The following is a 27,398-nucleotide window of genomic DNA, read 5'->3' as shown; positions in this document are numbered from 1 at the left end:
GATCTGTGTGTGTGTGTGTGTGTGCAGGTGTGAGTGTCTGACTGTCATCTCGAGACTCTTGGACTGATCTGTGTGTGTGTGTGTGTGTGTGTGTGTGTGTGTGTGCAGGTGTGAGTGTTTGACTGTCATCTCGATACTCTTGGACTGATCTGTGTGTGTGTGTGTGTGTGTGTGTGTGCAGGTGTGAGTGTCTGACTGTCATCTCGAGACTCTTGGACTGATCTGTGTGTGTGTGTGTGTGTGTGTGTGTGTGTGTGTGTGTGTGTGTGTGCAGGTGTGAGTGTCTGTCTGTCATCTCGATGCTCTTGGACTGATCTGTGTGTGTGTGTGTGTGTGTGTGTGTGTGTGTGAGTGTTTGACTGTCATCTCGATGCTCTTGGACTGATCTGTGTGTGTGTGTGCAGGTGTGAGTGTTTGACTGTCATCTCGAGACTCTTGGACTGATCTGTGTGTGTGTGTGTGTGTGTGTGTGTGTGTGTGTGTGTGTGTGTGCAGGTGTGAGTGTCCTGATGCGGCTGCTGGAAGCCTCCTCTGACGAGAACCAGCCCGGTCTCTCAGTGCTCCTGTGTGAGATCCTGAGCGCCGTGTTCCTCAGCCTGTTCGTCCACGGCTTGGCCACACACTCCACACACGAGCTGCTCCGCATCGTTGCGCACCCGCTCAACGCTAAGCTCTGGGTCGCCGTGTTCGGCGGCGGCGCTCGAGTTCCCGTGCCGGAGAAACCCACGTCACCCACAGGTGCTGCTCTCTTCTGTGTTTGTCTCCATTACAGGGACAGTTCCCCCAAAAAATGACTATTAGCCCATGATTTACTCACTCTCAAGCCATCCTAGTGTATATGACATTCTTCTGTCAGACGAACACAATCTGAGTTATATTAATAAATGTCCTGACTCTTCCAAGCTTTATAATGGCAGTGAAAGACCGTCTAAGTCCATAAAAGTGCATCTATCCATCATAAAAGTGCATCTATCCATCATAAAAGTGCATCTGTCCATCATAAAAGTGCATCTGTCCATCATAAAAGTGCATCTGTCCATCATAAAAGTGCATCTGTCCATCATAAAAGTGCATCTGTCCATCATAAAAGTGCATCTAAGATGAGTTGAGAGTGAATAAATTGTGGGCTAATTTTCATTTTTGGGTGAACTGTCCCTTTAAAGTGCCCTATTATGCTTTCTGGGATATGATCTGTTATGTAGTGTGTAATGAAGTGTGTAATAGAGCTGTGTGTGAGTGCAGATGAATGGAGTTTGTCTCCTAAAGAAGTGATTCTGAACGAGTCGTCAGTAATTCAGTCTCACTTCCTGCCTATCCTGTGTAGGTTTGTAACTCATTAGCATAATGCCCGCCTCTGGTCTCGCCATCGTTACTGTTCGTATCACTGTGATCAAGAGCTGAGATTCAGATATGATAATGAGCGTTTGCTTTCTGACCAATCAGAGCAGAGCAGCTCTCAGAGAGGCGGGGCTTAGAGAGACTGAATCTTCGATGGAAGCGTTTCGGACACTGAGAGGAAAGAGCTGACGCTGCTGTGCAGATCATGAGGACATTAATGTGTTTTTGACATGTAGGATTCTCTAAAACAAAACAAGGAACCTTTAGAATAGCATATAGTGGTACTTTGAAAATAGTAGTGCATGTTTTTAATTGTTTTATGTGCAGGCTGATCATTTGTTGAGTTTGTCTTATTGATTCCTGAAGGAAAGAATCTACTATTAACAGTATTTTATCCATTATTGTTTTTCATCGCTTCACAAACTCCAAACGGCGATGGTCCCGTTACTTCAGTGTTGAGCTGCAGTGATAATAAAGGGTTTTGCTGTGTGTTGCTCACTAAAGCTGCCGACGCTCGTGATCCAGTGGGAGATGCGGAGCGCAAGCAGAGGCGCTTCAGGATTCGCTCATCCCGCAGTAACTCCAGAGAGAGTCCCGAGAGTCCCGGAGCCGATCCGCAGCCGCAGACGTCCGCCGTTAAAGAGCGCTTCATCCCTCCTGAGCTCAGCATCTGGGACTACTTCATCGCAAAAGTATGTGCTTACATCTTTGGCTTCCAGTACTTGGATATCTTGCAGAGGTTTTCTTTAGAGAGGGGCATTTTCCAAAATATTATATTCAAATCTTTGGGCTCATAAAACTCTAATATTTGTTTATTTAACCCTCTGGGGTCGGCACTCACGCCGGCGTGATCTTATCAGTGCAAAAGAGATTCAAAATACTCTGTTGGTTTTGATCTTACATTTAAGTGTTTAACATCATTCGATCCAGTTAAGTTTCTATTTATTTTGTGTATACTCACAATAAAAACAAAGTGTTGTGTCTTTCGCCAAATAAAGAAAAATAAACATGATGCGAGTTCTGCCTTCTCTCTGTCAGGGAAGTCCATCTAACTCAGCGAATATTTGTCTCTCAGGAACGAGAGATTTGTCTTTATGAAGCTAGAATTCTCTTCTTTTAAATGAAGTAATTTATATTAAAAAACACATATTTTTAGTTTATGTAATCTGTTTGAAACCAAGGAGAGGCACAGTTTTTCGTTCTCCCTTCAGTATTTTTAAAGACGTTTCACGAGAAAGATGTTATTTTTTAACGATTTTTCTCACCATTTCTGAACAGGCTTACTATTAGGCAAAAAAACACCACAATGTCACATTATATCTGAAGGTTTTATTTTAGTTGAAAACATTGAACAATATGCATAAACAAAACATATAAAGAACAAAAGTATCTATTATAACTCTGTTTCATTCATTCATTGATATCATTTAGTAAGATCATTTTCATCGCAGTAATTCAAACTTCGCGAGGCAGACGACGACATTGTGATCAAACACTTGTTAGCGCGCGCCACAGCGCCACCCAGAGCCTTCAACTGTAACTGAGCTCGTGCTTGGGGCTTATCCGGGAGTTATGGCCAGCAAAGCAACGTAGTAAAATTTTAATAGTATTTTAGTTTTAATGTTGTGTGTGTGTGTGTGTGTGTGTGTGTGTGTGTGTGTGTGTGTGTGTGTGTGTGTGTGTGTGTGTGTGTGTGTGTGTGTGTGTGTGTGTGTGTGTGTGTGTGTGTGTGTGTGTGTGTGTGTGTGTGTGTGTGTGTGTAGCCGTACCTGCCTCCGTCCGCCAGCCGAGTGGAATACGACTCTGAGGAAAGCCAAGGCAGCGAGGAAGAGGATGATGATGATGAGGATGATGATGAGGACGAAGGAGATTCTTTCAATGCCAACTCTCCACTGGCAGAACATTCCAACAGTAACTCGTACAGGTGAGCTGAGAGTCATGTGATGATGATGATGATGATGATGTGGTGATGATGATGATGATGATGATGATGATGTTCCTGTGCAGCTGGTGTCTGATGCGCTTGGCTATGGTGCAGATGGTGCAGTTCAACCTCAAGACCTTCTACCCGACGACAGGTCATGACCTCTTAGGTGAGGAGGCTGTAACTGCAGCACACGTGTGATGTTTGGAGTGATGAAGAAACATGCATGAATGAGAACATGGGACGCGACGTGGATGATGCTAAAGTTACTAAAGTTATTAAACAGTTCACCCAAAAATGAAAATTAGCCCATGATTTACTGGCCCTCGGGTCATCCTGTGTATATGACTTTAGACACGTTTGGCCTATCCCTTTAAGCACAATAAGCCGTGATACAGTCACCTTTCTTTATTCTGTAGCGGAAGACTTTATACAAGCAGAAGGCTCTTTTATGAAGTTACTTCACTTAAGGACATATTTAATGAGATTATGCCTGAAAAGGTTTTGGATTTTTATCATTTGTTAATTTAAAAAATCTTGTATAATGACTTGTTCTTGTTCTGTTTTTATTATATTTATATGATATTTGTATTTTTGTAATATAATTTTTTCCATGAAAATAGCTTTGAATGCTGACATGGCTTTAAAGGTGGGGTTTGTGATTTGCAAAACGGCCGGCAGATTTTGAAAATACGCAATTCACAAGGTCCTACCTTCTTTCCTCAAAGCTGGCCCTGACTCCACCCATTACAAGGGGTTATGCGCAGGAGGGGGAGGGGAGGGGAGGGGTATGACCGTTTGATTGATGAACTTACTGTCCAATGATTCTAGGTGGTCTTGGAAATGATTGGCTGGAGTTTTTCGAGTCCTGCCCTTTCCACAGATGATTAAATTGCTTAATTTTCATTCCAGTGCTTCTAACTCAGTGGCTGTAAGTGATTTTGAAAAAATGTACAAAAAAGAGAATCACATACCCCACCTTTAAATAAAATAATCTGAATCTGTAGCGGAAACGAGCTTCCAAATGATATACAATTTCTTATATAATTAAATATGATTTTGGTCATAGTATGATGTGTGTGGAGTGTCATGTAATGTGTGTGTGTGTGCGTGTTTGTGTGTGCGTGTGTGTGTGTGTGTGCGTGTGTGTGTGTGTCAGATCTGCCGGTGTGCTCTCCGCTGTGTCACGCGGCTCTGAAGACGCTTCAGCGGTGGGAGACGCTGCTCCTCAAGAGGCTGGAGATCTTCGGAGGTCCTCCACCAAAGTTCATCTCCTCGCAGCTGCTGGACGAGAGTGTGTCGTCGGGTCCAGCGCTCCTGCGGCACAAGGCCCTGTTCGAGCCCTCAAACACACCCTTCAGGTACGGGACGTGTGTGTGTGTGTGTGTGTGTGTGTGTGTGTGTTCACGCTAGAGCTGCCCGGGTCATCGCAATCAAACCACACGTGATTTGGCAAAGGCTGCGATTATTTATATATACTCCACACACGCCCCGCCGAAGTACACTAACACACACCACTCCAGGAAACCCTGTGAGCATCACACACAGAATAAACAGAAGATTGAAGCTTTGATTAAACATGAGTAATAAACACACGACTGACTTATTCTGTGTAAGAGAAGCACATCATCTCACAGAAGGAGGAGCTCAACTGACACACACACACACACACACACACACACACACACACACACACACACACACACACACACACACAGAAGGAGGAGCTCAACTGTCACACACACACACACACACAGAAGGAGGAGCTCAACTGTCACACACACACACACACACACACACACACACAGAAGGAGGAGCTCAACTGTCACACACACACACACAGAAGGAGGAGCTCAACTGTCACACACACACACACACACACACAGAAGGAGGAGCTCAACTGTCACACACACACACACACACACACACACACACACACACAGAAGGAGGAGCTCAACTGTCACACACACACACACACACACACACACAGAAGGAGGAGCTCAACTGTCACACACACACACACACACACACACACACAGAAGGAGGAGCTCAACTGTCACACACACACACACACACACACACAGAAGGAGGAGCTCAACTGACACACACACACACACACACACACACACAGAAGGAGGAGCTCAACTGACACACACACACACACACACACACAGGAGGAGCTCAACTGTCACACACACACACACAGAAGGAGGAGCTCAACTGTCACACACACTCACACACACACACACACACACACACACACACAGAAGGAGGAGCTCAACTGTCACACACACACACACACACAGAAGGAGGAGCTCAACTGTCACACACACACACACACACACACACACACACAGAAGGAGGAGCTCAACTATCACACACACACACACACACACACACACACACACAGAAGGAGGAGCTCAACTGTCACACACACACACACACACAGAAGGATGAGCTCAACTGTCTCTCTCTCTCACACACACACACACACACACACACACACACACACACACAGAAGGATGAGCTCAACTGTCGTTATGAAGTGAGTCTGGAGTAAAAGTGTGTTATTAATGTCATCTTTTGTTGGAAAGAGGCTCATAAATGCGTCTCGTGTCTGCAAAGGTGTTTGACGCGTGTTGCTTTCAAACACACATTATAAGCGACTGTGTGTGTGTGTGTGTGTGTCCTGCTCAGGTCCCGCCGGCGCTCGGCTCTGCCCGTGAAGAGGCTCTGGCAGTATCTGGTCAAACAGGAGGAGGTCCAGGAAACCTTCATACGGAACATCTTCACTAAGAAACGAGATCTCAATGAGGTATTTGTGCTCGCCCTTTCCCAGAATGCCCCTGACACACCCGCTCACCCTCAGCTGACTGCACCCTCTGAACGCCCACTCGAGTCTGTTCACCCGTTAATGCCTGTAGTGTCAGTAATATATAATTTGTGTTGTGCGTGTGGTAATTGTGTGCTTAACCGTGCTGTGTGTGATTGACGTGCACGTTTCACCGTAACTCTCGACTCAGGAGACAGACAGTGTGCTGCCGGAGTCCACACACCACCAGGTATCTAACAGAGGTCATCCGGTCATGTGATCTTAAGAGTGCTCACACCTGTAGATCGTTGTTTTGTCCCGAAACAGGGACTTAGTTTGTTACAATGTTGCATTTTCTTCTTGGTTCGGTTCGCTTTCACAACACACCCTTTCAAAGCACTGCAAACATGCTTATCAAGTATATCATATCATCAAACATTTCTGAAATCAAGATGCATTTGTCCTATAAGATATTATGTCCTGTTTTCCGGGGGAATTAATACAAATTAAGTGAGTTTTTACTTAAGGCGAGACACGGCAGGCAAAAACATCGTTTTTTTCACTGGTCAATTTTGAGATTTTGGGCTATTTGTCTTCAATAACATCTTCTTTCAGACGTGTGGTGAAAAAAAGTCCAAAATACACATTTAGGTCTTTATTTTACTAACTTTGTCTATTTGCGTCTGTAGATTTCTCAGAAATTCAACAAAAGTTGCCGTTATAAATCATCATGATCCGCGATCTCTGTCTTCTTCCTTTAATCACACACACCGCTGTGAAGCTCTCTCTCTCTGCTGTACAATGCTGTCGATCCAAATATGGTCATTTCCTTTTAATCAGCAACCAATCGTGAAAGTACAATGGGCATTTAACTCTAAAAGCAAAATCTCATTGGCTGATGTAAATGTCTGACAGCGTGATTGGTTCAGAAGCATCACGTGACGCGCTCTGACACTCAGATGTGTGTGTTTGACTGTTTTTCTGCTCAGTTAAAGGCCATAAATGCTGTGTTTATAAGTTTTGATGTGATTTAGGAGGTATGTATTGTTGCTGCTAATGATTTGATGAGATATTGTGTCAGTAAATAGTTGTTTCCACTAAAAAAGTATGATTTTTTACATTACAAATCTTTAAATGCCTTTTTCTCAAAATGTGTTTTTTGTCATTCTCCAGTATAAACATCTCAGCCGATGTACACCAAACTCTCCAGTTACACACTTAGCAGTATTCTGAAGATATGCTCAGAGGGATTTGTTAATAAATCATTCCTGGCCTGATTTATGGGACATTTTAATAAAAAAAATATGGCGAAAATCACTTTTTTAAGGCTATGGACAGTATATTTAGATTTCCTAGGTCATGAAAGCATATATCCTGAAATCCCTCTGAACATCTTATTCATCTTGTGTGTAATCAAAAAAAGAATTGATCATATGTTCATATCTATCTACCGAAAAATATATGCAAAATTGTGCATATTTAATGAGATAATGCATAATTTGCATAATTAAACATACAAATTTCAAAAACTTGTAATACATTTTTTTTATGAACTTGTGTAAGTAATAAACTGAGGAAGTTTCATGGTGATATCTATTATTTTTAAATTTTACCCTATTCACCTGTAGTGTCTCGCCTTAAAACAAGCAAATGATCTGCCGATGGGGTCAGAAAAATAATGTTAATTTAAACAGAAACAATATAATTTTTCTGACCCCATTGCCAGATCATTTGCTTGTTTTAAGCAAAAAATCACTTAACTTTTATTAATTCCTCCGGAAAACGGGACTAATATCTTATGTCATTTGACTACTTTAGTAAATGCATCTTGATTTAAGAAATGTTTGATATTTGGACTGGAAACAAGACAAAAATACTGAGCACAAGTGTGTACTTCTGGTGCGGGTCACACACACGTGTTCACACATGCCGAACCGAACCCAGGGAGAAAACACAACACACACTCCGGTGTGAAAGCTCACTCCTGGCTGACGGGCACATGAGCTGAAAGTCCAGTATCTGCGCTGTGATTGGTTTAGGCTGCTGTTGTGGGTGGAGATCTTCTCAGGAGTCACACAGTAATTGAATGTGATGAAACTTTCAGCAATAACATCAGATACGGATAGAACTAAACATCACTGCTGGGATACGTGACCTTCGACCCCCCTCATGTTGCAAACGCCCTTGAGACTGTTGGTGTGTCCCAATTCACACTCTTATGCACTATTGTATGCCATTTTGTAATATAAAAAGTGTGATTAGTGTGAAATTGTGCACTTATTTAACCCTCCCAACAACAAAAATTAAGTTTGGTGCTTTGAAAGCTTCATACACTTGATAATTGTATAAAAACAAATCTCAAAATAACATTATAAAGCTCAGACACTAGATGGGAGAGCACATAGTGTATAGTGCGCCGTTCGGGACACAGCTTCAGTCTTACAAACTAGCTCGACCAGTTGTTTAATTTTCATTATTAAAAATTCAATGATATATATTCATCTTTCAAATACCAGCTGTAATATTCCACAGGCAATTTTCAGGCCATTTTATTTCGCTTTATTGTTGAATTTTTAATAATGAAATTGTATGTGAAACGTTTTCAATAATTGAAGATATACGATCATGTTGAATTTCGGCCCCTAAGAAGCCACGGCTTTCTCCACTTACTCAGTTCAACATGCTTGCTTGCTTTCACATTGTGTTGTCTTGCTTTTCAGATTCAAACTAGACCAATCTTATGTTTTTATGTGACTTATGTCCAGTCTTTGGCTAAATTGTAAGCTAGTCTGAGCTCTTCATGCACACCGGCCGCTGGTCAGAAAGTGGCGACCCACAATTCCCTGCAAACTCGCATCAGATCGTCACGCATGGCTTGAGCACGTGACCTAGATTAGTTTTCCCTGTTAATGTGAGTGTGACGGCTCGCAGAGGCTCCTGCACGTAAAGCATGACCACTGAACATCGGGGAATGGATTGTTCCTCAGATTATTGCACGCGTGTTCTCCTCTAGCAGTGGCTCACTCTTTAAAGAGTCTTTAAACATGAACTCTAGTTCATTCATAGTGACGTCCCTGTCCGGCTTCTCCCGCAGATCGAGGCTGATCTGGGATATCCAGGAGGGAAAGCTCGCATCATCCACAAGGAGTCTGACATCATCACGGCGTTCGCCATCAATAAGGTGCGGTTGTGGGACGGTTGACCTCTGACCTCTGAAGTATACCGAGACTCAGAGTAAATCTGGGAGTTGTGAATAATAAGATACACTGGTGCTTTGCCAGATGAGAAGTTTATCTATGCATCATCTTTTTACTCTTTTAATTCCTTTTAATAACGGTTTTAATTTTCCTTGGTTTTATTTTGTGATTATTTTAATTCCCTTTCGTGTAAAGCACTGTGATTGGCCAGAGTGTGTGAATATAAATGAACTTGCTTGGCTTCGTCTTCCAGGCCAATCGCAACTGTTTAGTGATGGCCTCCACACACGACATCCAGGAGCTCGACGTGTCCTCCATCCTCGCCACACAGGTGCTCACGTGGATCGACGACGAGGCGGAGGCCGAGGTCAAAGGGTGATTCACATTCACTTGTACAGCGCTTTTCACAACACACACCGTTCCACAGCAGCTTTACAGAAGTGCACGAGTCCATATTACAGTTCACAGTGATCTATTATCAGAGGAAACTTTATGAGTTTTGATTTCAGAAATGTACATATACAAATCACAGTTAGCTAAAAATTAAACACTACAATAATGTAATGCAGAAGCAATGAGTTCACTGAAGTGATGAATACTTCAAAGAGACGGAGCAGTTTAACGACACGATGATGATCTGAGGAACCGATGCAGGAAAACCACTTTAAATCCTCATTATGAATCATAATCATAAATAAAGTGCAAATCACAATAACAGTTTAAAGACATAAAATAATGATTTAAACTGTTTTACATCTGACATACACATTTAGATTAAATCTGCCATTCTCATTAATGTAGTTAAACACTTAAATCACATCAAATCATTACCGAGAAGTTACAACACTTTTTATATTTTTAAATTTTTTTTTTGATTGATTGATTTGTTTATTTAAGTGTCAAACACCATATGGTGCCCAGCCCTCGTGGGCTTATTAGACACTACAGTAATCATTTCACATTTCAAAATCTCCCCTTCATATTTCCAAAATATATCAGGATTTTTTAACTGAGTTGATTCGAAAAGAGAGTTCCTTTAAATCACAATAAAAAGGACAATAAAAAACAAAGTGAAATTCATCTTCCACAACCTGGAGGTCACAGAACTCACACACACGTAAATGTTCAGGAGTACCTTTAAATCTTTAAACCTTTTAATAAATAATATTTGTAGTGGATGCAATGCTTTGAACACAACATCTGTTTCCATTAAAAATATAAAGCAATTAAAAATACTGTAGGGTCAGTGGAAAAGATTGAGAAAAACTTTCTCTGAAATGTATCTTATACTGTTTGATTTATTTATTCTAAAACAAGGCAAGGATCGGCTATAAATGATCTTTAGCATTGTAAAGTGACGCACATCCGCATCTCATATTCTCCTAATGTCTCGTACCGTTAAACATGCGATCACACGGATGAATATGCATATGCAAATGATATGCAGATGAGGATATAGTAAACGAGGCGTTGTAAGCTCATATATGGATATTTCGGGGAGGAGACGCATGTGCACACACTCTTCCTCTGACTGGGGATGTTGCGCATACACACTCTTTATAAGTCTGAATATGGTTTGGCTTTTGGGCGCACACACACTTCTGGAGCGGATCCTACACACAGTTTTCTAAACGAGAGGCCGGATCAGTTGTGTGGCAGGTGTGAGTTGAGCTTGTGTTGTGTGCAGGACGGATGACTTCCTGGTGGTTCACGCGCGGGACGACTTCAGCACACACAGCAGCACGCCGTACACACACAGCAGCCCCGGCACGCCCATCAACATGCCCTGGCTGGGCGGCCTGCAGACCGGCAGAGGAGCCGCCGTGGTGAGCACTGCTCACTCTCCTGGACGGATCCTCTTCAGCATTATTTTTCACAGATAACGCGATAGCTAAAGAAACTGTTTTGAATGACAAAAACTGTAACTTTACAGATTACACATTTTTTGTCAACTAAAATCTTATTTTATTTTCTAGACTAAAACTAAAACAATTCAGATGAGTAAAATATGACTAAAACTAAAATGCATTTTAGTAAAAAGACTATAACTAAAACTAAATTTTCTGTCGAAATGACCGTTTTTACTCGTTTTATAATACGCTTGACCGGCTCGCTGTAAACCGCACATCTGATCTCATCTCTTCTGTTTCCGCAGCTCATCAAACGCAACATTAACAACGTGAGGCGGATGACATCACACCCCACACTCCCGTACTGTAAGTGTTCATCCGCTGCGATCTGCTCCAGTTCTCACGGTGCTCTGTGTGAATGGAAGTGAAGTAATGACAAATGAAACCGAAAACACGTTTGCAAAGACCCGCCCCCTTTAGTTACTGTTGCTATGTCCGGACATGCTACGCCGCTGTCACACACACCATGTCCTCACACACCGCGGAGCAGAGAGCACTGACAACACACTGAGACAGGACAGAGCAGGTCACTTTTGATATGAATCTCTCAACTTTCAAATTTGGTCATTTTTTACAGAAATTTAAACAATAAATACAGTTTTGTGTCTCTTTAACGTGTGTGACAGATCGCTCAGTTAAAGCCGCTCGTGAACCGATCATCTCTTCTAGTTCATTTATAGCGTCAAATAAACATGAATGAACATTAGAAGGAATGTTTCTTTAATCGCAGAAATCTATATCTGATCTATGTTCTCATCTCATGTTCGGAGAGCTTCCATAACTTCTGAGATATTGACATCAAATATTGCTCAGATACAAACTTGATGTTATGACCTTTCATAGATTCGTTCTAATTGTCGTCATGTCAAGCAGGAATAGTAACAAAAATGATGGGGGAAAAAATGCTTTATTTCAAGCTTTTGAAAGGTTTTCTTTTTTAAATATGAAAGCCTCACCTATGGAATCATTAACATGTCTCCAGGGTGTAAGGGGTTAATATGCAAGCGCTTAATGCACTGCATTGATTTTCAATTAGTGCAATTCAACATCACGTGACCCTGGAGCACAAACCCAGTCTGGAGCCGCACGGGTGTATCTGTGGCAATAGCAACTATACATCGTATGGGTCAAAATTATCCATTTTGACCTACGTGATTTTTTTTTTAACATGTTTTGTGGTCCAGGGTCACATTTGTAGTTTGTTTAATCCCATATGTGTCAGAATATGCTCAACGTGTGTGTGTGTGTGTGTGTGTGTGTAGACCTGACGGGGGCTCAGGACGGTAGCGTGCGCATGTTCGAGTGGGGTCACTCACAGCAGATCACATGCTTCAGGAGTCCCGGGAACACCAGGGTCACCAGAATACGCTTCAATTACCAGGGCAACAAGGTGCGTCAACCGAAACCCAGCGCACACACCGACCGAGAGAGCGGCGCGTGTTAACCTGCTCTTCTGTGTGTGTGTGTGTGTGTGTGTGTGTGTGTGTGTTGCAGTTTGGGATCGTGGATGCGGACGGCGCGCTCAGCCTCTGGCAGACCAGCACTTCAGGACACACACACAAACCCTATCTGGTACAGCACACCGTATCCCTAACTGTTCATAATACTGTACATCTTTATTCTGTCTGTGTCTATACAGTCTAACCAACATTACCCAGACCTGCAACATCTCACATCATCAGTTTATTCACTATAGTTTAGAGAATGGTGATAAAATATGAGCAGAACTCAGTTGATATCTGACAGGTTGTGTCTGTCCTTCTGTTAGACTGTCTCTCACACACACACACACACACACACACACACACACACACACACACACACACACACACACACACACACACACACACTGTTAGACTGTCTCACACATGAATTATGTTGAATATCTGTCAGCTGGTAAATTTAACTACACAATTAGATAATACCAGTTTAGCTCCACCAGTGACCAAGCAATGCTTCAGTGTGTTCAGTGTGTGTGTGTGTGTGTGTGTGTGTGTGTGTTCAGTGTGTGTGTAAGAAGAGCATTAGCAGTTACACACACACACTTCAGCAGAACATGACCAGCTCACAGTGTCCCGATCAGTGTTACTGGTAGTCTCTGTATGAAGAATATCTGGGTATAATATGTCCCAGTTTACTGTATTCTGCTCTCCTCACGTACAGAGATCAACTATAGTGTCCTGAGCACACTAGTGGAAATATAAAAATGATATCTAGTGTCTTGTTGCTATATTTATGTGCAGTGGAAGCTCGTGTGTGCAGACGGGAGTAAAGCTGGTTCTGATTTCTGATGCTGTGTTTCCTCCTCCTCATATTCTCCTTGTGTTCCTCCAGACGCTTCAGTGTCACAACAAGACGGCGAATGACTTTGTGTTTGTGGGCTCGTCGTCTCTCATCGCCACCGCAGGGCTGTCCACAGACAACAGGTACAGATCTGAAGAGCAGCGCGAGGACATGAGGACATGAGGAGGATGTTGGCTTCAGAAAACTCTCTATTAGTCTATCCGTCCATCTCTCAAACTTCTAGTTTTTAAAACTACTTTAAACTTCAAAATGAATTCCAACTTAAATATGTCTAACATCACAGAGAGCACAACAAAACTTCTTTCAGACACATTAACTAAGTCCCCCTGTGGGGTAAAACCAGCTGTTACTGTAGTTTATGTGTGTATGTGGAGTTATTAATCTGCTTTAACACACACCATGTGTAAGTTCATAAGTGGACAGCATTGCTGAGTATTTTCTGCTTAAAACTGCAGTGAACCAAAGACAGTCTCAAACACACGGTTTGAAATCGCTGGTGTTTCTGACGTCACACACTACCTTGACCAATCAGATCAACGTGTGATCGTCCACCAGTGGATCTCTGAGTGAGGGAGTGAGTGGAGGCGGGGCTCATCTGCATATTCATAGAACCACGCATACTAAATGAGGCGATGGTGTCGAGTTACATTCAAGATATTTTAAGTCATTAAGAATTTTCTTCAAGGAAAAAGCGCTTAAATATGTCATGAGGGATAATGATCGACTACAGAGACTTTCTCAAGCCAACAAAGTTTGTATTGACAAACTTTATTATCTAGTTAAATCCTAAAAAGATTTAGCTGCATGTCATGTGACATCTAACATCAGAGAACATGTTAAATTGAATTATTACCTGCAGATCTCAGGAGGCATCTTGTATAAATATTTTATCTGGTGAAAATGATCAGAACTCTAGATGTTCCTGTCCCAGAACTCTGCTTTCTCCCGTTACAGGAACGTGTGTCTGTGGGATACGCTGGTCACGCCGGCGTTCAGTCTGGTGCACGGTAAGTCATCGTCACACACACGGTCAGACACGATTGTTCTGTATGGGTGAGTGTATCTGAGGTGTGTGTGTGTGTGTGCTCAGCCTTCAGCGTGCACGAGACGGGCTCCACGGTTCTGGCTCTGGCCTCTAAACAGCAGGTTCTGCTCAGCGGAGGACGGAAGGGCTGGATCAGTGTTCTGGATCTGAGTCTGAAGATCCAGCGCCAGAGTTTCCAGGCCCACGACTCGCCGGTGAAAGCGCTGGCCGTGGACAACACCGAGCGGAGCTTCATCAGCGGGTCCGCCGAGGGGAACATCAAGGTCAGACCGGAATGCATGCAGTGTGTAATATTATTAAAGGTGCAGTGTGTAATATTAATAAAGGGGCAGTGTGTAATATTATTAAAGGGGCAGTGTGTAATATTATTAAAGGGGCAGTGTGTAATATTATTAAAGGGGCAGTGTGTAATATTATTAAAGGTGCAGTGTGTAATATTATTAAAGGGGCAGTGTGTAATATTATTAAAGGGGCAGTGTGTAATATTATTAAAGGTGCAGTGTGTAATATTATTAAAGGGGCAGTGTGTAATATTATTAAAGGTGCAGTGTGTAATATTATTAAAGGGGCAGTGTGTAATATTATTAAAGGTGCAGTGTGTAATATTATTAAAGGGGCAGTGTGTAATATTATTAAAGGTGCAGTGTGTAATATTAATAAAGGGGCAGTGTGTAATATTATTAAAGGGGCAGTGTGTAATATTATTAAAGGGGCAGTGTGTAATATTATTAAAGGGGCAGTGTGTAATATTATTAAAGGTGCAGTGTGTAATATTATTAAAGGGGCAGTGTGTAATATTATTAAAGGGGCAGTGTGTAATATTATTAAAGGGGCAGTGTGTAATATTATTAAAGGGGCAGTGTGTAATATTATTAAAGGGGCAGTGTGTAATATTATTAAAGGTGCAGTGTGTAATATTATTAAAGGGGCAGTGTGTAATATTATTAAAGGGGCAGTGTGTAATATTATTAAAGGTGCAGTGTGTAATATTATTAAAGGGGCAGTGTGTAATATTATTAAAGGTGCAGTGTGTAATATTATTAAAGGGGCCGTGTGTAATATTATTAAAGGTGCAGTGTGTAATATTAATAAAGGGGCAGTGTGTAATATTATTAAAGGGGCAGTGTGTAATATTATTAAAGGGGCAGTGTGTAATATTATTAAAGGGGCAGTGTGTAATATTATTAAAGGTGCAGTGTGTAATATTATTAAAGGGGCAGTGTGTAATATTATTAAAGGGGCAGTGTGTAATATTATTAAAGGTGCAGTGTGTAATATTATTAAAGGGGCAGTGTGTAATATTATTAAAGGTGCAGTGTGTAATATTATTAAAGGTGCAGTGTGTAATATTATTAAAGGGGCAGTGTGTAATATTATTAAAGGTGCAGTGTGTAATATTATTAAAGGGGCAGTGTGTAGTATTATTAAAGGGGCAGTGTGTAACATGTATCATACACATAACTATGTTTCCAGTGGTGTATAAAGATCTTCCATAATGAACCGTTATGTTGTTATTAGCTTAGAATGAGGCATTTCTCTCTACACACACCGCGGGTCCGCTTACATCCACATGTGTACGGTGGCCCTGAACGGACAAACGCGTTTCCTCACTATGTTGTTCTTCATGATAAGAAGCAAGCTAAAGTCAGCCAATAAAACACTGACACAATGATGAACAAGTGACAATAACATTCGCAATAACATCGTTTTACTGAATAATTACGTAAACATAATTTCTTAATTTATCTTTGTAAAGAAACCTCATTGCTAACTGGCTAATCTCTGCTGTCTCAGACGACATCACTTCCTGTCGGCCACCGCAACTTCTGTTGGGGGCAATTCACAACCTCACCACTAGATGCCGCTAAAACTTACACAATGCACCTTTAAATGCATGATGTGTATTTGTGTTGGATCCGTCAACACAGACATCACAGATTTAGTTTAATCTTATTTTTAATTATTCATTTGAATCAATTTGTATGTGTTTGCTTAATCTTATTTTATTATTTTTATATATTTTTAACTTGTATTATTTATTTCAATCTTATTTTTTATTAATTTGAACCAATTTGTATTAAATAATATTTATTTATTTTAATACATTACTTGTTAATCAATTAGATTTTAATGTAGTCTAGTTTTTAATTTCTTCATCATAATTCATTTTTATTTATTTTAATAGATATTTGTTGATGTAGTTTGAATCTCAGTGTGTGTGTGTGTGTGTGTGTGTGTGTGTGTGTGTGTGTGTGTGTGTGTGTCGCAGGTGTGGAGCATGGCGACGCAGACTCTCCTGCACAGCTTCGCCAACGAACACGCGAGACAGTCGCTCTTCCGGAACCTGGGCACGGGCGTTATGCAGATTGAGACGGCTCCGGCCAATCAGGTGTTCTCCTGCGGCGCCGACGGCACCATGAAGATGCGCGTTCTCCCCGACGCGCACGGCAGCGCGAGGAACGACGTCAAGTTTATCATGTAGCACAATGACTTTCTTTGCACAGGGTAAGGCAAGCAATACGAGAGCGAGACGCTGGCAGAACACACACACACACACACACACACACACACACACACACACGTCATCATGAACTCTAATACAGGGAAGCAGCCACGTCTTCAAGCACACTGAACCTTCAGCATACATGTTTATATCTCAGTGAAGCCTTAACTAGCCAAACTGTTGCTAAGCGGTGTCGTGATCGTCTCTAGAGTTAACTATAGTGATAAGTGTCCTTATGTTCCCGCCGGTCATCCGCGGTCTCCAGCGCCGGCGCGTGTGTGTGTGTTGAAGATATCGTATATGACTCTGATAAGCAGTATTTAGACGAGCGCTAATGAAGCACTTCTGTAGAGATACGCATCATTCCATTATAATTACGCCGGAAACCCAGATCACGCTACTTTTATTTTCAGATGTAAATATGAGACTTGATGAAATGATTCTGTTGAATATAAAGCATATTTATGATCCTCCTCGAAGCTTCTGCAGACGTTTGTTTTTAGGAACGTTCAGGGTTTATTTTTTAGGCTCTTCTTTTACGCGCGGTGGATCGCGGGCGCTAGCGTTCTTCCGCTGTGTGTCCGGCGAGGTCCTCTCCCCAGCGATCATGCTCTCGGCCCCGTAACCTCAGATGTGAATATATACGCAAATCAATTTAATTTTATAATGAGTATGAAGAGACCTGTAATATACATGACTGTAAAGAGGAAATAAATGACTTAATGCAACACGTGTGGTGTCTTTATTAATGATGTCATCAGAAGCGGTTCAGCGTGAGGAGAGTTAATGAGCGGCTAGCGTTAGCATTAGCATTAGCGGCCGGTGATGATGTGGATCTTCAGAGTTTGGCGTAATCCTTCAGGACGGCCTCCAGTTTCTGGCTCAACATTATATTCCCCGTGACCTTCAGCTTCCCAGAGAAGAACGCCTGAGGAGAACACACACCACAGCTCTCGTGTCCATGTCCAGAGAAATAATGTGTGTGTGTAAGAGTGAGTGAGAGAGAGAGTGTGTGTGTGTGTGTGTGTGTGTAAGAGTGAGTGAGAGAGGGTGTGTGTGTGTGTAAGAGTGAGTGAGAGAGGGTGTGTGTGTGTGTGTGTGTAAGAGTGAGTGAGAGAGGGTGTGTGTGTGTGTGTGTGTGTGTAAGAGTGAGTGAGAGAGGGTGTGTGTGTGTGTGTGTGTGTGTGTGTGTGTGTGTAAGAGTGAGTGAGAGAGGGTGTGTGTGTAAGAGTGAGTGAGAGAGGGTGTGTGTGTGTGTGTAAGAGTGAGTGAGAGAGGGTGTGTGTGTAAGAGTGAGTGAGAGAGGGTGTGTGTGTGTAAGAGTGAGTGAGAGAGGGTGTGTGTGTGTAAGAGTGAGTGAGAGAGGGTGTGTGTGTAAGAGTGAGTGAGAGAGGGTGTGTGTGTAAGAGTGAGTGAGAGAGGGTGTGTGTGTAAGAGTGAGTGAGAGAGGGTGTGTGTGTGTGTGTGTGTGTGTGTGTGTGTGTGTAAGAGTGAGTGAGAGGGTGTGTGTGTAAGAGTGAGTGAGAGAGGGTGTGTGTGTGTGTGTGTGTGTGTGTGTGTGTGTGTAAGAGAGGGTGTGTGTGTAAGAGTGAGTGAGAGGGTGTGTGTGTAAGAGTGAGTGAGAGAGGGTGTGTGTGTGTGTAAGAGTGAGTGAGAGAGGGTGTGTGTGTAAGAGTGAGTGAGAGAGGGTGTGTGTGTAAGAGTGAGTGAGAGAGGGTGTGTGTGTAAGAGTGAGTGAGAGAGGGTGTGTGTGTGTGTGTAAGAGTGAGTGAGAGGGTGTGTGTGTAAGAGTGAGTGAGAGAGGGTGTGTGTGTGTGTGTGTGTGTGTGTAAGAGTGAGTGAGAGAGGGTGTGTGTGTAAGAGTGAGAGAGAGGGTGTGTGTGTAAGAGTGAGTGAGAGAGGGTGTGTGTGTGTAAGAGTGAGTGAGAGAGGGTGTGTGTGTGTGTGTAAGAGTGAGTGAGAGAGGGTGTGTGTAACAGTGAGTGAGAGAGGGTGTGTGTGTAAGAGTGAGTGAGAGAGGGTGTGTGTAACAGTGAGTGAGAGAGGGTGTGTGTAAGAGTGAGTGAGAGAGGGTGTGTGTGTAAGAGTGAGTGAGAGAGGGTGTGTGTGTGTGTGTAAGAGTGAGTGAGAGAGGGTGTGTGTGTGTGTAAGAGTGAGTGAGAGAGGGTGTGTGTAACAGTGAGTGAGAGAGGGTGTGTGTGTAAGAGTGAGTGAGAGAGGGTGTGTGTAACAGTGAGTGAGAGAGAGGGTGTGTGTAAGAGTGAGTGAGAGAGGGTGTGTGTAAGAGTGAGTGAGAGAGGGTGTGTGTAAGAGTGAGTGAGAGAGGGTGTGTGTGTAAGAGTGAGTGAGAGAGGGTGTGTGTGTGTAAGAGTGAGTGAGAGAGGGTGTGTGTGTGTGTAAGAGTGAGTGAGAGAGGGTGTGTGTGTGTGTAAGAGTGAGTGAGAGAGGGTGTGTGTAACAGTGAGTGAGAGAGGGTGTGTGTGTAAGAGTGAGTGAGAGAGGGTGTGTGTAACAGTGAGTGAGAGAGGGTGTGTGTAAGAGTGAGTGAGAGAGGGTGTGTGTAAGAGTGAGTGAGAGAGGGTGTGTGTAAGAGTGAGTGAGAGAGGGTGTGTGTAAGAGTGAGTGAGAGAGGGTGTGTGTAACAGTGAGTGAGAGAGGGTGTGTGTGTAACAGTGAGTGAGAGAGGGTGTGTGTGTAAGAGTGAGTGAGAGAGGGTGTGTGTAACAGTGAGTGAGAGAGGGTGTGTGTGTAAGAGTGAGTGAGAGAGGGTGTGTGTAACAGTGAGTGAGAGAGGGTGTGTGTAAGAGTGAGTGAGAGAGGGTGTGTGTGTAAGAGTGAGTGAGAGAGGGTGTGTGTGTAAGAGTGAGTGAGAGAGGGTGTGTGTAACAGTGAGTGAGAGAGGGTGTGTGTGTAACAGTGAGTGAGAGAGGGTGTGTGTGTAACAGTGAGTGAGAGAGGGTGTGTGTGTAAGAGTGAGTGAGAGAGGGTGTGTGTGTAAGAGTGAGTGAGAGATGGTGTGTGTGTGTGTGTAAGAGTGAGTGAGAGAGGGTGTGTGTGTAAGAGTGAGTGAGAGAGGGTGTGTGTGTGTGTAAGAGTGAGTGAGAGAGGGTGTGTGTGTGTGTAAGAGTGAGTGAGAGAGGGTGTGTGTGTAAGAGTGAGTGAGAGAGGGTGTGTGTGTGTGTAAGAGTGAGTGAGAGAGGGTGTGTGTGTAAGAGTGAGTGAGAGAGGGTGTGTGTGTAACAGTGAGTGAGGGTGTGTGTTTGTATAAGAGTGTGTGTGTGTGTGTGTGTGTATAAGAGTGAGTGAGGGTGTGTGTGTGTGTGTGTGTAAAAGAGTAAGTGAGGGTGTGTGTCCGGGTGTGTGTTTGTATAAGAGTGAGTGTGTGTGTGTGTGTGTGTGTGTGTGTGTTTGTATGTTTGTATAAGTGTGTGTGTGTGTGTGTGTGTGAGAGTGTGTGTCCGGATCACCAGTACCTTCTGCGGGTTCAGTTTCCCCGTCACCACATCCATGAAGTCCTGGTCCGCCACAGTGAAGGTCACGTCAGCTTGACCTCTGGCGACCCCTCGGGTCAGCGCGCCTCCGCCCGTCTTCAGATCCAGCGCTGAGAGACACACAGTCACACACTAACATCTTATCATTTGTTTAATACATGTTTACTTTATTATTCATTACATTTATTTAGTGCTTTTCTCTGCACTCAAAGCGCTTTACATAGGGGGGGGGGGGGGGGGGATCTCCACACACACACACACACACACACCAGCCATACTGTGCCAGAACACACACACACACACACCAGCCATACTGCACCAGAACACACACACACACACACACACACACACCAGCCATACTGCACCAGAACACACACACACCAGCCATACTGCACCAGAACACACACACACCAGCCATACTGCACCAGAACACACACACACACACACACACACACACACACACACCAGCCATACTGGTGGAGAGGAGACCGTGATGAAGCCAATCAGTGTATGGGGATAATTAGGAGGCAGATGTTGACAGGACACCGGGGTCACTCACACACACACACTCACACACTCATACACACACTCTCACTCAATCATACACACACTCACACACTCACTCAATCATACACACTCACTCACACACACACACACTCACTCAATCATACACACACTCACTCACTCACTCACACTCAATCATACACACACACACACACACTCACACTCAATTATACACACACTCACACTCAATCATACACACACTCAATCATACTCAATCATACACTGTTACGTGTCAGAACGTAAATGTGGTTAACGAGAACTGTGAGTGTGTGCAGGTTTTCTTGTTGTGCTCTTTTCTTCTCTCTCTCTCTCTCTCTCTCTCTGTCGCTTTACGCTCATTTGAGTGTAACAGGTGCAGCTGCTTAGATGGGCGGGGCTGACGGACTCGACGCGTGAATATAAGCTGTCTGGAAGGCTCGTTCATCGAGTTCCCCCTCCTGCTTCACGCTGTTGTAGAACGTGTGTTTTTGTGAACGAGTTTTGCGCAACACAGTGGTGTTGAAAGCCGGCTGGCTGTTGTGTGTTTTCTGTGATAGAATAACCCGCCTGTGAACGGCGTGCTGACTGTTAGCGGTATAGGCCGGTAAATGTGACGTCCTGCTTTCTTTATTAATACTGTTGAGAGGGTCAGAAGCGCTATTTTCTTTTAACCTTGTTTTCTCCTGTTTACTGGCTAGCAGGGAGGTAAGAATTGTGTACTTTTGTTTATTTCTGAAATCCAGGGAAGACGACCTAAATTTAGTTAGAAGACTCGTTTTTGTTTGTTATTTTTGCGGCTGACTGAACCCTCTCCTTTTTGAGTATATTTCACCTTTCAAAACGAATGAATTCTTACCCCTACATGTAACAATAAATATTGACTTTTTTTTGGGTTACCATGTTTCCTTGTGTGTTTTAATGGAGCAGGAGATGGAACTCCGGGCGGCACCTTTTAATAGGTTTCCGCTCTATATGTTAGTGCGCGTGGCACGTAACATAATGGGGGCTCGTCATCAAAATTCATAAATCCTCAATCACAAAAACCGGAAGCTTTAAAAATTTGGTGAGTAAAATTTAAGTGTTTTCTTCTTCTTGTTGTTTAACGAGTTAAAATAGTAGTAGTGGGGAAGGGAATATGGAGAGTGAGGTTGAAGCTTTTGTTAACTCTCCGTCGGTGGAGCAGTTGGATCGCTTTAATAAAAAAGAATTACTGCAAATTGCAGAGAGCTTTAAAATATCCGTTTCACCTTCAGCAGTAAAGGCTGATATCAAAACCGAAATTTTGTCGGAGATGATCTCTCTTGGTATTGTGACCGAAAAATCAGGGGTGCCTGCCCCACGTGAATTTGATCCTGTTATGGCACTGAAATTAAAAGAACTAGAATTACAAATTAAGCGTCAAGAGCATGAAACACGTGTCCTAGCTTTTCAAGAGTTAGAGCTGATTCGTATAACTAAACGGGAGGAGCGAGAACAGCATCCCATTGATGTGTCACAGGGTTTCCGTGGGTCAAGTCAGTTTGATCCAACCCGGTACATGAAACTCGTTCCCCAATTTAGAGAGTCGGAGGTAGATGCCTACTTTACTGCTTTTGAGAGGGTAGCGGGAAAGCTGCGCTGGCCTAAAGATATGTGGGCGGTAATGTTACAGAGCAGCTTCGTGGGCAAGGCACAAGAGGTTTGTTCTGCCTTGCCCATTGAAGACTCTCTCGATTATGATGTAGTAAAAACAGCGGTGCTTCGAGCATATGAACTTGTGCCCGAAGCTTACAGGCAAAAATTCAGAAATCATACTAAAGCAGCTAGACAGACTTTCGTAGAATTCGCGCATGATAAAAGAGCAATGTTAGAGAAGTGGTGTATTGCGTCTGATGCTACAACGTTTGAACGTCTCCAGGAGTTAATACTACTGGAGGATTTCAAAGGTTGTCTTCCTGAAAATTTAGTGTTGCACCTGAATGAACAAAAGGTTTCTTCGTTGTCGGAGGCTGCAGTGTTTGCTGATGAGTACGTACTGACTCACCGAACCATTTTTCCCACGGCCCGTCAGAATCAAAACATTAGATCGTACGCTGAGAGGAATGCGGCGTTCGGGCGATCATCAAAGACCGACGCTCGTACATGCGCGCCCGGGGGAAATTTTTCAAAACCCACAGAGTCTAAACGCGCGTGTTTCTTCTGTCTTGATCCCAGTCATTTAATTGCGGACTGCAAGGCGTGGAAACAAAAAAATGCGGCGGTTAAAGCGAAAAGCGTTGCACATGTGGTACTTGAACCACAGGTAGGATCGGCTGAATCGTTTTCGCCTGGGATGGAGTTGTTTAAACCCTTCCTGATGAGCGGTTCTGTTTCTATTTCTCCAGACAGTACGTCAAAACCTGTGTCTATGTTGCGCGACACTGGCGCTGCTCATTCATTTATTCGCGAAAATGTTCTTCCATTGTCCGCGGAGACGTATACAGGGACTGATATATTAGTTCGTGGAATTGAGCTAGGGTGCATTAAAATTCCTGTTCACTCTGTGTTTCTAAAATCCGAGCTAGTCTCGGGCATAGTAAACGTGGGAGTCTGTGTTAGACTACCAGTGGAAGGTATAGATTTCATCCTGGGTAACGATTTGGCTGGAGGCAATGTTTTTCCTTTCCCCGTAGTGTCCGAGTGTCCTGCGAAAGATTCGGTTTTGCTGCCTGTCTCTCCTTTGTTTCCAGCGTGTGCGGTGACGCGCTCACAGTCACAGAAATTTGCAGACACTGTTGATTTATCTGATTCGTTTCTGTTACGTTCAAAACCTACGGAGTTGTCATTGTCAGTGAACGACAATGTTTTAGAGACGAGCTCTGGCGGGCGTACTCAGCGGCAAACACTTATCGGCCGTAAACAACTTAGTATGGCACAAAAGTCAGATTCGTCTTTGTTGCGGTGTGTTGAAACCGCAGTAAAGACAAAAGATGATCTCGCTCGAGTAAGGATAGGTTATTATTGGGATGGAGATGTCTTAATGCGCAAGTGGCTTCCAATGGTTGAGGACAAAACTGACTTAACCCATGCTTATCAAATTGTTGTACCTATGTGCTATCGTTCTGTAGTGCTTGAACTTGCCCACGATCATCTAATGGCAGGGCACTTTGGAGTCAATAAAACTTTTCAGCGTGTTACGAAATACTTTTATTGGCCCGGAGTGAAAGCAAGTGTCGTAAAATATTGCCGTTCTTGTCGTGCGTGTCAAATCGCGGGGAAGCCTAATCAGGTTGTGCGCCCCGCACCCTTACGCCCAATTCCCGTGGTGGGGGAGCCGTTCGAACGACTAATATTGGACTGTGTCGGACCGCTCCCAAGATCGAAAAGTGGACACCAATATATTCTCACGCTGATGTGCGCTGCCACTCGGTTCCCCGAGGCGATTCCCCTCCGCAACTTAAAAGCCAAAACCGTTGTAAAGGAACTGATCAAATTTTGCTCTCTTTTTGGCCTGCCGCATGTAATCCAAACAGACCGCGGAACTAATTTTACATCAAAGCTTTTCAAACAGGTGCTGACTAAAATTTCGGTTTCACATCAGATGTCCAGCGCTTATCATCCGCAGTCGCAGGGAGCGTTGGAGCGGTTCCATCAAACGCTCAAAACCATGCTGCGTGTTTACTGCGTAGAAACGGGAAAAGAATGGGATGAGTGTTTGCCCTTATTACTTTTCGCCGTTCGTGAAACTGTGCAAGACTCTCTAGGCTTCAGCCCAGCGCAGTTGGTGTTCGGTCATGCGGTTCGTGGCCCCCTTAAGCTTCTGAGTGAACAAATACTTGAGAATGAGGTTGCGCTTGTGCCTGTAAACGAGTATGTAGATTCACTCCGTAAGCGTTTGAAGCACGCTTGTGATCTCGCGAAGTTGAACCTAGCAGGCTCTCAAGCTACTATGAAGGATTATTACGATCGAAAAAGTGTTGCTCGTTCGTTTGATCCAGGTGAATCCGTGCTGGCCTTGTTACCAGTTCCTGGGTCATCTTTGCAGTCCCGATTTACTGGTCCTTATATTGTAGAAAAAAAAAGTGAGTGAAACAAATTATGTACTGAGAACGCCAGATCGTAGGAAGAAGAGACGAAATTGTCATATTAACATGTTAAAGCCTTATCATGCAAGAGATCAAGTTGAAGCGTCAGTTAAAAGTGCTTAAGGGCTACTGGCAGGTGCCCCTTACTCCGCGCGCTGCTGAAATCTCTGCATTTGTCACACCTGACTACTTCTGCCAATACTCTGTAATGGCGTTCGGGATGCGGAACGCCCCGTCCACGTTCCAGCGCCTAATGCAGTTGGTACTGTGTGATATACAAAATTGTACTGCATATCTTGATGATATAGTTGTGTATTCTTCCACGTGGGAAGAACATGTTGAAACGTTATGTGAGGTGTTCTTCCGATTAGCTGATGCGTCATTAACTGTGAACCTCACAAAATGTGAATTCGCCAAAGCCTACGTCACCTATCTTGGCAAACGTGTGGGTCAAGGTCAGGTTTGCCCACTAGATGCCAAGGTTGTGGCTATAACGGAGTTTCCTAGACCCACGAACAAACGTGAGTTACGCCGCTTCATCGGAATGGCTGGATATTACCGTGGGTTTTGTCGCAATTTTGCCACTCTTGTTGCACCTCTAACAGATCTTCTCCGACCATCACAAAGTTTTAAGTGGACTTCTGTATGTGAACGCGCATTTTCAGGAACGAAAGATCTTTTATGTAATGCCCCAATCCTGGCCGCACCTGATTTTGAAATCCCTTTCCAACTTGAGGTTGACGCGAGTATGGTTGGTGCAGGAGCTGTCCTTCTGCAGACGTCTGAAAAGAACATCAATAGACCGGTGTGTTACTTCTCGAAAAAGTTTAACAGCTGTCAGTACAAATATAGCACCATTGAGAAGGAGGCTCTCGCATTAGTGATGGCAGTGAAACATTTCGAAGTTTATCTGGGGGGTTCTACGTTTCCTATCAGAGTGTACACGGACCACAATCCGTTAGTTTTCCTCAATCGCATGTACAATACAAACCAACGCTTAATGCGTTGGTCCCTCGCACTTCAAGAATTCAATTTGGAAATTGTCCATAAGCGCGGCGCTGAAAACCTAATCGCCGATGCGCTGTCTAGAGTGTACAGTACTGAATCTGTCAAGTAAGTGCGCATTAATGTGAGATCAATGTGATGTAACCATTAATCTTTTGGGGAGGGGAGGAGTGTTACGTGTCAGAACGTAAATGTGGTTAACGAGAACTGTGAGTGTGTGCAGGTTTTCTTGTTGTGCTCTTTTCTTCTCTCTCTCTCTCTCTCTCTCTCTGTCGCTTTACGCTCATTTGAGTGTAACAGGTGCAGCTGCTTAGATGGGCGGGGCTGACGGACTCGACGCGTGAATATAAGCTGTCTGGAAGGCTCGTTCATCGAGTTCCCCCTCCTGCTTCACGCTGTTGTAGAACGTGTGTTTTTGTGAACGAGTTTTGCGCAACACAGTGGTGTTGAAAGCCGGCTGGCTGTTGTGTGTTTTCTGTGATAGAATAACCCGCCTGTGAACGGCGTGCTGACTGTTAGCGGTATAGGCCGGTAAATGTGACGTCCTGCTTTCTTTATTAATACTGTTGAGAGGGTCAGAAGCGCTATTTTCTTTTAACCTTGTTTTCTCCTGTTTACTGGCTAGCAGGGAGGTAAGAATTGTGTACTTTTGTTTATTTCTGAAATCCAGGGAAGACGACCTAAATTTAGTTAGAAGACTCGTTTTTGTTTGTTATTTTTGCGGCTGACTGAACCCTCTCCTTTTTGAGTATATTTCACCTTTCAAAACGAATGAATTCTTACCCCTACATGTAACAATAAATATTGACTTTTTTTTGGGTTACCATGTTTCCTTGTGTGTTTTAATGGAGCAGGAGATGGAACTCCGGGCGGCACCTTTTAATAGGTTTCCGCTCTATATGTTAGTGCGCGTGGCACGTAACATACACACACTCACACACACACACACACACACACAATCATACACACACTCACTCACTCACACACTCTCACTCAATCAATCATACACACACACACACACACACACTCACTCATACACACATTCACTCACTCACACACTCTCACTCAATCAATCATACACACACACACACTCACTCACACACACTCACACTCAATTATACACACACTCACACTCAATCATACACACACTCACACTCAATCATACACACACTCACACTCAATCATACACACACTCACACACACACACACACACACTCACTCAATCATACACACACTCACACACACTCAATCATACACACACTCACACACACACTCACACACTC

The 27,398-nt window shown here is 43.5% G+C and overlaps 2 protein-coding genes across 2 annotated transcripts in view; one reads left to right on the top strand and one right to left on the bottom strand.

Moving 5' to 3' along the window:
* dmxl1 (Dmx like 1) overlaps positions 1-17,762 on the top strand; it is a 59,041-nt gene extending 41,279 nt beyond the window's left edge. The window contains exons 30-45 of the mRNA XM_079636616.1: positions 496-738; positions 1,843-2,030; positions 3,102-3,262; positions 3,346-3,431; positions 4,422-4,623; positions 5,960-6,077; positions 9,169-9,255; positions 9,525-9,646; positions 10,959-11,097; positions 11,427-11,487; positions 12,444-12,571; positions 12,676-12,753; positions 13,516-13,607; positions 14,440-14,492; positions 14,576-14,793; positions 16,800-17,762. Of these exons, the coding sequence (XP_079492742.1) occupies positions 496-738; positions 1,843-2,030; positions 3,102-3,262; positions 3,346-3,431; positions 4,422-4,623; positions 5,960-6,077; positions 9,169-9,255; positions 9,525-9,646; positions 10,959-11,097; positions 11,427-11,487; positions 12,444-12,571; positions 12,676-12,753; positions 13,516-13,607; positions 14,440-14,492; positions 14,576-14,793; positions 16,800-17,012 (2,189 nt within the window). The 3' untranslated portion in view covers positions 17,013-17,762. The remainder of the gene's footprint in view (positions 1-495; positions 739-1,842; positions 2,031-3,101; positions 3,263-3,345; positions 3,432-4,421; positions 4,624-5,959; positions 6,078-9,168; positions 9,256-9,524; positions 9,647-10,958; positions 11,098-11,426; positions 11,488-12,443; positions 12,572-12,675; positions 12,754-13,515; positions 13,608-14,439; positions 14,493-14,575; positions 14,794-16,799) is intronic.
* Positions 17,759-27,398, bottom strand: part of hsd17b4 (hydroxysteroid (17-beta) dehydrogenase 4) — a 37,079-nt gene continuing 27,439 nt past the window's right edge. Inside the window, exons 23-24 of the mRNA XM_079636617.1 lie at positions 20,507-20,634; positions 17,759-17,961 (exon numbers count right to left, since the gene is read on the bottom strand). Of these exons, the coding sequence (XP_079492743.1) occupies positions 17,872-17,961; positions 20,507-20,634 (218 nt within the window). The 3' untranslated portion in view covers positions 17,759-17,871. The remainder of the gene's footprint in view (positions 17,962-20,506; positions 20,635-27,398) is intronic.

This window comes from Phoxinus phoxinus (assembly GCF_949152265.1).
Source record: "Phoxinus phoxinus genome assembly, chromosome: 15".
Classification (NCBI taxonomy): domain Eukaryota; kingdom Metazoa; phylum Chordata; class Actinopteri; order Cypriniformes; family Leuciscidae; genus Phoxinus; species Phoxinus phoxinus.
The sequence above is the reverse complement of the archived record's forward strand: the minus strand, read 5'-3'. Positions and strand labels throughout refer to the sequence as shown.